This window comes from Erinaceus europaeus, chromosome 11 (assembly GCF_950295315.1).
Source record: "Erinaceus europaeus chromosome 11, mEriEur2.1, whole genome shotgun sequence".
In the NCBI taxonomy this organism is placed as follows: Eukaryota; Metazoa; Chordata; class Mammalia; order Eulipotyphla; family Erinaceidae; genus Erinaceus; species Erinaceus europaeus.
In genome coordinates this window covers 21,217,306-21,229,562 of record NC_080172.1, presented here as the reverse complement: position 1 = coordinate 21,229,562, position 12,257 = coordinate 21,217,306, and the positions used below count along the sequence as shown (strand labels likewise).

The following is a 12,257-nucleotide window of genomic DNA, read 5'->3' as shown; positions in this document are numbered from 1 at the left end:
GCTTGAACAGGGATCCTTATGCTGGTCCTTGTGCTTCTCACCATGTACGCTTAACCCATTGTGCTACTGCCCAGACCCCTACATAATCTGTAATAAAAATGGTTGTGTATATCTATTAATTCTGTTAGGTAATGCACCCTAACAAATCAAATTATAGTTGCTATTTGTTTTCCATTATTTCTTCACTACACTTTTAAAGCTAAACTTTATTGCTTTAAAATGGTGCAATTGGAGATGTTGATGTCACTATACACGTGTACATTTAAAATTTTTTTTAAAAAGATTTATTTATTCCCTTTTGTTGCCCTTGTTGTTTTATCATTGTAGTTATTATTGTTGTTGTTATTGATGTCATTATTCTTGGATAGGACAAAGAGAAATGGAGAGAGGAAGGGAAGATAGAGAAGGGGAGAGAAAGACACCTGCAGAACTGCTTCACTACTTTGAAGTGACTCCCTTGCAGGTGGGAAACGGGGGGGCTGGAACTGGGATCCTTACGCGGGTCCTTGCACTTTGCACTATGTGCACTTAACCTGCTTTGCTACTGCCCACCTCCCACACTTGCACATTTTTATAATTTTATCACTGTTTTGGTTGAAGGCATGAGGGCTTTATTTTCAAGCCTACATGAAATTTTCCTCTAATGTTATATGTATCTAAAATAGAGACAATCTATAGAGTTTACCTAAAACCACAATTTCTTGGATGCTGTTTAGAAGATATAATTCTATAAATATGTAAATCCTGTAAGTATAGAATGAATTGAATAGCATATTGAACTTTAAGCTTATTACTTCAATTCTTTTCCCCTTAATAATTTTCACTAAGATCTAAATTATTTTACATGGACAAATACTGAATGATCTCACTTATAAGCAGGACCTAATAAATGGGGACAGGAAGGGAGAAAACAAAGTGAAACGAATTGGGCCTGGTGTATTGCATCAAAGCAAGGAACCCGAGGGAAGGAATGGGGAGAGAGGAGTGGAAGAGAACTTTTGGGGCCTGGTGCCTTAATTAAATTATACTCATGTATAATGACTGCATTGTAAAGCATTAACCCTGTAAAAATGTAAACCACTGGTGACATTTCCTCTTCTGTCTCAATAGGAAGAGTACTTTTTTGGCAAGTGCTTTAATGCAATGGAGGTAGACGCCTTAAATTCATCACACCCAGTATCCACACCTGTGGAGACTGCTGCTCAGATTCGGGAGATGTTTGACGATGTCTCTTATGATAAGGTAAATATCTGTTCTAAGAGTTCAGTTGAGATGGTGTAAATAGAATTGTGGGTTGGCTTTCTCAGCATTTGGAGTGATGCGTATTGAATGTCTTTCTTCTATTCTGACCCATGCTGGCTGGAGGTTACTCTTTTGGGCCTCCTTGTCTGTGGTTTAACTTGGAGTCCTGCAGATTGTATATGTTAATTCTTCATGTAACTTTTATTTTAATTTTTTAAATATCTTTATTTATTGGATAGAGACAGAAGTTGAGAAGGTAGGGGAGATAGAGAGAGAAAGAGACACCTGCAGCCCTGCTTCACCACTTGCAAAGCTTTCCCCCTGCAGGTGGGGACCAGGGGCTCAAACCTGGGTCCTTGTGCCTTGTAACATGTGTGCTCAACCAGATGTGCCACCACCTGGCCCCAATTCTTCATGTAAACTGTCATACGTTGGGGGTGCATAACCTACAGAAGGTCTACCTTTCAATGCAGATTCAACAGATAGGTCTTGATTGAGCATCAGCTTTGAACTAGATAAAAAAGTCCTGCCTTTCTATCAAGTATCTTAATGCCTTCAGAAGCAGTTGATATCATTGACCTACAAAGTATTGTCCTACACAGTGTATTTAACAACAGAATTGGCAGGGTTACCAACAATTCTTAGTGACTGGGAACTTTTCTGTACGAATGTAGATTTCTGTCTTCGCTAAGGTAGCAGTGAGAAGGATTCTGGCCACAGAGGGCCTCTGTTTCCCTTGGCAGTATGGGCTGGTGCCTGCCTTTATGAGATCAAGGTTCTGCATTTCCACTTCTTTCATTTCTGTCTTCCTTTTTCCTCCCACTGAGTAGGAAATGTGTCATAGATCACTGAAATTGACTGTGATGTTACTAGTAGCATATAGAAAAGTGGGTTTTTGGCTCATATGTTTCTACCAGAAGTGGAAGGTGAAAAAAAATATCACAGCATTTTCTTACCCTTACTTATCATCTAGAAGCATTTAAGTTTGTAACCCATCATCTATGGTAATAGGAGTAGAGGGAATGGAGCTTCTACATAGGAACACAGAGTTCCCGGGGGTTTTCTGCTTCTCTTCTGCATTGTTGCCCACCTCATCGTCCTATGTACTCAGGGATACCTGAGTGGCTTCACCATTTCTTTTCTTTTTTTAATATTTATTTATTTATTTATTCCTTTTTGTTGCCCTTGTTGTTTTATTGTTGTAGCTATTATTGTTGTTATTGATGTTGTTGTTGGATAGAACAGAGAGAAATGGAGAAAGGAGGGGAAGACAGAGGGGGAGAGAAAGATAGACACGTGCAAACCTGCTTCACCACTTGTGAAGTGACTCCCATGCATGTGGGGAGCCAGGGGCTGGAACCCGGATCCTTACGCTGGTCCTTGCACTTTGCACCATGTGTGCTTAACCCGCTGCGCTAACGCCCGACTCCCTCACCATTTCTTTTTTTCTTTTCTTTTTCTTTTCTTTTCTTTTCTCTTCCTTTTTGTTTCTCTTCTCTTCTTTTCTTTACTTATTATTGGATAGAGACAGAGATAAATTGAGAGGTGAGGGAGAGGTAGAGAGTGAAGAGAGACAAAGAGACACCTGCAGCCCTGCTTTACCACTCCTGAAGCTTTCCCCTTGCGGGTGGGGATTAGACTTGAACTGAGGTCTCTACACACTATAGTGTGTGCTTAACCAGGTGCACCACTGCTTGGCCCCGTTTCACCATTTGTTACCTGTAACTTCTGCTTTCTTCTTGTACCTGCAGTTCTCAGTGCTGCTTCAAAATGACAGTGGGGAAGCCACATGATGATGCTTCAGGGGCCCGTGTTTCAGCTGCTCCCTTGTCGACACACTTACAAATAATGAGAGCTGACAAGTGATGCTAATTGGTCCCACAGGGAGGCTTGGTTACTGAGAGGAAATAACTGTCTTGGCAGAGGGATTGAGAATATTATATACCCTGCCTAGCCAGGTTCAGGGCTAACTCATTTCCTCTAATTGTCCCATAAGCATCCACATATTAAAAACCCACTGTCAGGATCCAGGGATAGCTCACCTTGGAGAGCATACATATTACCGTGAGTGAGATGCCGAGTTTGTGCCCCATAGATGGTAAAGTGGTGTTAACGTATCCATCCTCTTTCTCTGCTCTTCTAATTGCTCCCCCTTTCTCTAAATAAAAAGAATGAAAAGGTTGGGCTTAGGAGACCACTCAGCACTTATATGAGAACCTGGGTGCACTCCTGGGTGCTGCATTAAAAAACACAAAAATCAAACCAAATAGAAAGCTACTGTAGTGAACAGGAGGTGTCTGTGTTTGTGTGTGCTGGTTTGGTCCCTGGCATCACATATCCTGAGACAGGACTGTTGTTCCTGTCTCTCTTCCTCGCTCACTTGTAAAATACAGCTTAAAAAATAGTTGCTGAAATGAGAGTTAACATACAAAGCCAAACAAATTGTTGAACAGTCATGGACCTAAAGACTGGAATAGTGCAGATCAAGAGTTGGGAGGTCCTCCATTTTGTAGATAGCTAGTAGGCATATTTTAGTTATATTTCAAAGGGCCTGTGGCTATACTAGTTTTCTTTTTTTCCCTGAGCCTGAAATCTGATATGCAGGTGGATCCAAGTTATTGTCTGGGGAGATGATGTCATGGCTGGATAAAGGACCAGAAAGCTGGATCAGGGAAGAGAGTAGCTCCCTTCAGCCACCACATTCCAGATGCTAGCATGATGTCAACCAGACTTCCCTGGATAGACGACCTCACCAATGTGTCCTGGAGCTCCACTTCCCCAGAGTCCCACCATACTAGGGAAAGAGAGACAGGCTGGGAGTATGGATCAACCTGTCAACACCGCCCATGTTCAGCGGGGAAGCAATTACAGAAGCCAGACCTTCCACCTTCTGCATCCCACAGTGACCTTGGGTCCATACTCCCAGAGGGATGAAGAATAGGAAAGCTATCAAGGGAGGGGATGGGATATGGAGAGTTGGTGGTGGGAACTGTGTGGAGTTGTACCCCTCTTATCCTATGGTTTTGTCAATGTCTCCTTTTTATAAAAAAAAAAAAGAAAGAAAAAAAGAATAGGAAGCTTCCAGAGGAAGGGATGGGATATGGAACCCTGGTGGTGGGAAATATGTGGAATCTTACCCCTCTTATCTTAATGGTTTTGTGGATATTTTATATTTTTTATTTCATAAATAAATTTAATAATTTTTAAAAGAAAAAAATAGTTGCATTTTAAAAGAATGATTTCAAAATAAAGTGACTCTGAGTTAGGTTGTGGCCACACTCTATATAATTCACACTGTCTTTTCAGGGAGCTTGTATTCTGAATATGCTAAGGAATTATCTAGGTGCTGAGGCATTTAAAAGTGGCATCGTGCAGTATCTCCGGAAGTACAGTTACAAAAATACAAAAAATGAGGACCTGTGGAATAGCATGGCAAGTGTGAGTATGTTTTTGTGTATCTCTGTATTTGGGATTAGAAGACTGGTTAGCTTGTTCTCTCCACAACCTACTTATCCCCCTTGGTAAGAATCATGCGTTTCTTGCAGAAATGAATGATATTTATTTTTGGTTCTTAGATTTGTCCTACTGATGCCACACAAGCAGTGGATGGCTTTTGCTCTAGTGGACAACATTCCTCTTCAACCTCAGTAAGTTGCTAACATATGCACAAGTTTCCCCTAAGCCTATTCTCTTCCACATTCTCTGAGGATGGCTCTGTGGAAAGCTTTCTGAGGTCTTTCAGAATATCATCTTCACTCTAGATAAAACTGCTTTTAAATCTGCCAGACTGATAACCTTTTATGGATTTTTTTCTTAATTATTTGTATGATGGCTGTTTCACAACCCTCTTGGCTAATATTTCTCTCACATTCTCAGCTTCATTCTCAGTAAAGCAGTGAATTTGTAAATTTTTTTCCTATGGTAGCCTTAGAGTTGTCAGAGTCAAGATATGTCAGTCCTTTTCGTAGTCTTTTTGATTTGATAGGGAGAAAGAATTTGAGAGGGGAGAGAGGAGAGTGAAGGAGAAAGAGGGAGAGAGAGAGAGAGAGAGAGATGACCTGTAGACTGTTTCATAAGCAGCGAAGCTTTCCCCCTGCAAATGAGGCCTGGGGGCTTGAAGCGAGGTCTTTGCACATGGTAACATGTGAGCGCAGCCAGGCACTCTACTCAGTCATTATTTCTATGTGAGTGGTCCATGTTTGAGCTCTGGCACCATGTGGGCTGTGCTGTTACCATTGTAAGTTCCTACGTATATACAGTCTCTCGTCTCTCTCCACGTGAGTATGTGTTCCTGAACGAAAAACCTGTTCTGAGTGGTGAAATTGCATATGTGTGAGGCCACAGCTAAGCAAAATAAATAAACAAAAGGGAGGAGATAGGGAAGGATATATGAGGAAGATAAAGGAGGAAGAGAAGAAGAGGAGAGTGAATTGTATTTTCTCATTATTACTGACAAACTATGGAGATATCAGGCAGTGGGGCGCCTGGCTGAACTCACATGTTACCATGTGCAAAGACCTGGGAGAAGGAGAGGGAGAGAGAAAGAGACATATGTAGGCCTGATTCACCATTTGTGAAGCCTAGCCCCCTGTTAGTGGGGAGCTGGGGGCTCAAACCGAGATCCTTGCACGGGTCCTTGCACTTAACCAGGTGCATCTTTAAAAAATTTTTTTAATAATATACTCTGTTGAGTATATGTCCCATAACTTCTTCATCCAGCCTCCTGTCAAATGGCATTTTTAGGGTTTTTTTTCCCCAGGTTTTTGCTATTGTGAATAAATAATAAAAACCGGGGGAGGGGGGTTGCATATATCCCTTCGAATCAGTGTTATTATATGTTTTGGGTATATGTCTAGTAGTGGAATTGCTGGACCCGATGGCATTTCCATTTGTATTTGTGTAAGGATTCATTCACATGCCGACTTGGTGCCAGGTGTCTTGTTCAATGTATGCCTGGCAGAAGCAGATATGATACCTGCTCTCAAAACATACCATGTAGAAGAAGAGAATGAAAAGTCAGCAGTTGGTGCTATTACTCATTGAAGTGATGTGACTGGATATATAGACATGAAAGCAGAACAGTGTTTTGGGGCAGAGAGAGTGTTAAGGAAGCCTTGGCTGAAGAGGCTGTCAACCAATGGGAGCCCTGTGAGCAGTAGCCAGAGTCCTCTGTCCTTGCAGTTGGGGCTAAGTGAGTCATGCCTCCCCCTTTCTGTGTTTAACCAGCATTGGCAACAGGAAGGCCTTGATGTGAAAACCATGATGAACACCTGGACGCTGCAGAAGGGCTTTCCCCTGATAACCATCACAGTGAGGGGAAAGAACGTGCTTATGAAGCAGGAGCACTATATGAAGGGGTCTGCGGATGCCCAAGAAACTGGGTAATGTTTAAACAGGCACTCGTTTTGCTGTTTAGGTAATGTCTGCATGGTGGGACGAAGCTTTATTTTACTTTTCTCACTTAAATCTATCCATCAAATCCAAATACTTTATGAAGGTGATTTAGACACTACTGTTTGGCCACAAACGTCAATTCTTAAGAGCTTGGAACAGTAAGAAATGATAGTAGGGGGCTGGGCGGTAGGGCACTGTGTCAAGTGCACATAGAGTAGGAAGTGCAAGGACCCATGCAAAGATCTCAGTTCGAGCCCCCAGATCCCCCACCTGCAGGGGCCATCTGCTTCACAAGCCATGAAGCAGGCCTGTAGGTGTCTATCTTTCTCTCCCCCTCTCTTATCTTCCCCTCCCCTCTCAGTTTCTCTCTGTCCTATCAAAAAAAAAAAAAAAAAGAAGAAGGAAAAAATGGCCACAGGAGCAGTGGAACTTCAGTGATAACCCTGGAGGCAAAAAAAAAAAAAAAAAAGAAGTGATACTCAAGAAAGTACTGGAAAGATCAATGGACGCAGACATGGGGTTTATTGGAGCTTACTGACAGGGGAGCCCCAGGACCTGTAACCCTGGGAGTTGCGTCCACTTTCCTATGAGACCCTAGAGGCAGCAGTCCAGGTAAAGGATCTGTCCACAGGACGGGCTCAGGGGAAGCAGAATATGCACATGTAACAAAGATCTATTCCTTGGCAAGACAGTGTGGGTTCTAGCCTACCTCTCCAGACCGGCAGTGCAGGAGTAATTGCACTGCTCAATTATCTGCTTTCCCCTGAATATACTGTGTTGTCCAAGGGCAAGGATGTTAACCTGCAGCTTCTCAGAAGAAAGATTGGGGGGCCAGGGCAAGGGAGGTAGAGTAATGTTTATGCAAAATGATTTTCATGCTCAAAGCTCCAAAAGCCCAGGTTCAGTCCTTAGCACTACCACAAACCAGGGATGAGCAGTGCTCTGGGGTCTTAGTCTCTCTCTTTCTCTCATTAAAATAAGACAAAAGAATTTTAAAAAAAAGGAGAAAGATTATGAGGAAAGGAAGTATATGATTTACACATATTTGTCTCACACCCACTATCTTTTGGCTGTAAACCCTGATTCAACTCAGTGAAGCAGTGATATGCAACTGTTTTAATAGTTCTGTTTTCTAGTTTGATAGCATGGTAATTTCAGACACTACCTGGACATCAGATTCAGTCTAAGCAATTGCCACTAACTTACAGTGGTGCCTGGCATTTGGGTTGGAGTCAAAAACACCAATAAAGAGCTGATTTCTGAGAACTGTGAGACTCAGGTCTCTTTATTTTGGAATTCTGAGTTATATCTTGAAAAAAAAATTTTTGTTTTGTTTGGTCACCTTATTGCTACAGAAGGGCACCACTGGAAATGAGAATCTGAAATTTGATTGGATTTAGTGAAATAAGATTTCAGGCATATGTGGAAGTTGCAAGAAGAGTGCACAGTACTTCCTTGTACTCTACACACACACACACACACACACACACACACACACACACACACAAATGGTAAAATATATATTAACTTTTTACTACATTTGCTTAATAATTATGTACATAGATAATATATAATATGTATGTAATATAGACAAATATAATATACCTAAAATATAAGTTTACAACCTAAAATGTCAGATTAACCTAAAATATCAGTTACATGTTTTCTCACTTTTCTTCTTCTTCTAGCGTTTGCCCTTTTTCCGTAGCCAGTCAACAGCGTCAGGTTGAGCCTGATGTAAAGTTTCGAGACCTCCTTTGAATCTGGAGAGGTGGCAGTCGTTGAATATGTGGGTCATAGTCTGTCTGGAGCCGCAGGGGCAGTTTGGGTTGACTCTGGCTCCCCAGCGATGGAACATAGCGGCGCACCGGCCATGGCCTGTTTGATAGCGATTGAGGAGGGCCCAATCATAACGTGCTAGGTCAAAGCCGGGTTGATGCTCGCAGGGGTCTGTGATGAGGTGTTTGTTCTTTACCTCAGCTGACTGCCAGCTCTGTTTCCAAGAGTCTGGAACAGAGAAGTTCAGTGTAGGCGTAGGGGACCAGATTGGGTGACGAGACGTCAAGCATTGGACAGGGTGGGCGAAGATTTTCTCACTGTGTTTATTTTTTAATGGCCACCAGGGTTATTGCTGGGGCTTGGTGCCAGCACTAAGAATCATTGCTCCTGGCGGCCATTTTTTCAGATTTCTTTCTTCCTTCTTTCTTGTGTTTATCTTATTTGACAAGACAGGGAGAAATTGATGGGGGGTGGGGAGAGGAGAGAAAGATGTCTACAGACCTGCTTCATTGCTCTTGCTGCAAACTCTCTGCAGGTGGGGAGTGAGAGCTCGAACCTGGGTCCTTGCGTATGGTGTTATGGGCACTTAAATGGGTCTGGGTGTGCCACACCCCCCCACACACACACTGTATTTACTTTGCTATATGCATGATATATGTCCCATGTGTTTTTTTAACTGTTGGAGAGGAAGTTGGAGATTCTTAACATGCCTATTTATCTCAAGCACTTCATTGTGATATTTCCTTTAAAAAATCTCTTTAAAACCACAGTACAATTATCCAAATGATGAAATAAATTGGCACAATGCTATTATCTAATTTATAACCCCTAATCTTTTTAAAACTTATTTTAATTTTTTCAAACTTTTTATTTGATGTAACAGAGAGAAATTGAGAGGGAAGGGAGGTAGGAAAAGAGAGAGAGAGAGAGGGAGAGAGAGAGAGAGAGTCAGAGAGACACCAGCAGCACTGCTTTACCACTCGTGAAGATTTCTCTCCTGCAGGTGGGGACTGGTGGCTTGAACCTGGGTCCCTGTGCCTGGTAATACATGCACTTAACTAGATGCACCACCACATGACCACTCCCCCATCATATTTTTCAATGATCTTCATATATATATATGTTTTCTTCATAGCATAGAGAAAAATTCCAGGTCCTGATTTAATATCTGAGCACATACTGTGCTTCTCACATTTCCTTAGTTTTCCTTTTCTCTCTCCTCAAACTAGCAGTTCCCCTGTCGTTTTCACAACATTTTTAGAAGAGTAAAGGCCAGTTGCTTTCATGATTTATTTCTTTCATATGAGTTTGAATTTTACACTAAAGAAAACTAGAGAGAGGCTAGGCAGCACACCTGGTATAACGCTCACATTATCGCGTGCAAGACCTGGGTTCAAGCCGCTGTTTCCTACCTGCAGGGGGAAAGGTTCACAAGTGGTGAAGCAGGGCTTCAGGTGTCTCTCTGTCTGTCTCCCTTTATATCCTCCCCTCAATTCCTCTCTGTCTCTATTAAATAATAAATAAAAAATATTAAAAGAAAACAGAGCAAGAGAACAAAGAGAAACCGAGAAACTGGACCACTACTTCAGTACAGTTGTTGATTGAATTGGGAGCTTCAGATGTGCAAATCCTGTGCTCTGCCAGCTACGCTATGTCACCTGGCACTAGGCAACTTATTTTATAAAATGACCTTCAGTGTGAATTTTCTGATTTTTTTTTTATGACCAAGTTTAGGTTATTTCTCATCGGTAAGAACTCCACATAAGTAAAATTGATGCCATCCCTGTTCTTCCTAATGCATCAAGCCAAAAACATCTATTAATTTATACTGTTACTTGTGACTGTATTTTCAGTTTGGCTAATTGGGGTCTATATCTGAAAAGTCTTACAGGGTCACCTTGAGCAAATTTCTACCTAATTATTCTTAAGGAGGCTGATATTCCTCACAGAGCTAGAAGACAGGTTGGCAAGGCTCTGAGTTCTTGGTTATGCTAGTTTTAATATTATGCTACCCTAAACTAGCCAGCACCTGGCACATGATAGGTGATTTCATTAGCCACTGTTGTTAATTCAGCAAATGAAGAATCTATTCTTCTTTCTCTTAGGTACCTGTGGCATGTTCCATTGACATACATTACCAGCAACTCAGACTCAGTCCATAGATTTTTGCTGAAAACAAAAACAGGTAACTGAAAAATGACTAGTAGGTTTCAAGAAGTAACTGGGGAGTCGGGCTGTAGTGCAGTGGGCTAAGCGCAGGTGGCGCAAAGCACAAGGACTGGCATAAGGATTCCGGTTCGAACCCCAGCTCCCCACCTGCAGGGAGGTCGCTTCACAGGCTGTGAAGCAGGTCTGCAGGTGTCTATCTTTCTCTCCTCCTCTCTGTCTTCCCCTCCCTCTCTCCATTTCTCTCTGTCCTATCCAACAACGACAACAATAATAACTACAACAATAAAACAACAAGGGCAACAAAAGGGAATAAATAAATAAAATTAAATTTAAAAAAAGAAGTAACTGTAGAAAACCTTAGGTCTCAGATACTTTTTTATTTTATATTTATTCATTTGGGTTAAAACAAAGAAGATCAGGTCAGTTTTCATCTTCAGCAAATTGTTGGCTTTCTTTGTCTAGTTGAGAGTATATACTTGAAAATATTGTCTGGTTGTAAGAAAAATACAAGTGGCTAATATCTTGTCAGAGATCACTAGTGAAAATTCTCCTTACTTTATTAGTATTGCTGAGTTATGCCATATGTTTGACCTGAAATGTGCCTGCATTCTTTTTGCAGATCCATAAATCTCACAGAATTGGTGTCTAAAACCTTGTCTATTGGGATGCTGGTTTCTAAAAGAACCAAGTGTTCAATATGAAACTCATTTCAGTACTAAGATTGCTCAGTATTGGAACCCTCTAGTGCCTTAGTCCAATATCTGATCAGTAAAGCCTTTCTCAGTCAAGAGAGGAAATGGAGCTATGATTTATTTGATTTGCTCTAGATGTGCTTATCCTCCCAGAAGAGGTGGAATGGATCAAATTTAACGTGGGAATGAATGGCTATTACATTGTGCATTATGAGGATGATGGATGGGATTCTCTGGCTGGTCTTTTAAAAGGAGCACATACAGCAATCAGCAGTAATGATCGGGCCAGTCTCATTAACAATGCATTTCAGCTTGTCAGGTAATACCATCTGCTCCAAGTCTTGGTTTATTTCTGAAGGCAGCTGTTTTGTTCAAATTCTCAATGTCTCAAGTTAGAAATGATTGATCACCAATAAGAAGCTGTAGAGTGTTTTCCCTTAAGTTCTCCTAATAGTTCAAGGTTGTTTTTAGTCTCAGGATTAACTTTGTTCCTGTGTCTGCTGGGTAACTTGAAGGAGGGAGTCTGAATTATAACCTTTTTCACTAACAACTCAGATAAGATAGAGGCACAGAAAGCCGTGGGGATGTGAGACCAGGCAGTATTTTGGTAAAGCCCCTTGCTTCCTTCTTCATTTTTTTTTTTTAGTATTTTTTTTAATCTTTATTTATTGGATAGAGACAGCCAGAAATCAAGAGAGAAGGGGGAGATAGAGAGGAAAAGAGACACCTGCAGCCCTACTTCACTACTTGTGAAGCTTTCCCCCTGCAGGTGGGGGCTGGGGGTTCGAACTGGGTCCTTGCGCACGGTAACATGTGCACTCAACCAGGTGTGCCACCACCTGGCTCCCTTGCTTCCTTCTAAGGCTATGTTCTGTAGCTTTTCCGGGCTTAATTCCTTGCTAACCCTTAACCCTTTAAGGTTATTTTTTGTCTTCAGTGTGAAGACAAAAAAAAAAAAAAAAAGGAAAAGAAAACTGCAGA

At 41.5% G+C, this 12,257-nt stretch overlaps 1 protein-coding gene across 2 annotated transcripts in view; it reads left to right on the top strand.

The window, feature by feature from the left end:
- The window catches only part of ERAP1 (endoplasmic reticulum aminopeptidase 1), a 46,596-nt gene that overhangs the window by 17,510 nt on the left and 16,829 nt on the right, over positions 1-12,257 (top strand). For both annotated transcript variants that reach the window (XM_016191217.2, XM_060201191.1), the window contains exons 8-13: positions 1,111-1,242; positions 4,549-4,680; positions 4,818-4,889; positions 6,469-6,623; positions 10,521-10,600; positions 11,412-11,595. In XM_016191217.2, the coding sequence (XP_016046703.2) occupies positions 1,111-1,242; positions 4,549-4,680; positions 4,818-4,889; positions 6,469-6,623; positions 10,521-10,600; positions 11,412-11,595 (755 nt within the window). The remainder of the gene's footprint in view (positions 1-1,110; positions 1,243-4,548; positions 4,681-4,817; positions 4,890-6,468; positions 6,624-10,520; positions 10,601-11,411; positions 11,596-12,257) is intronic.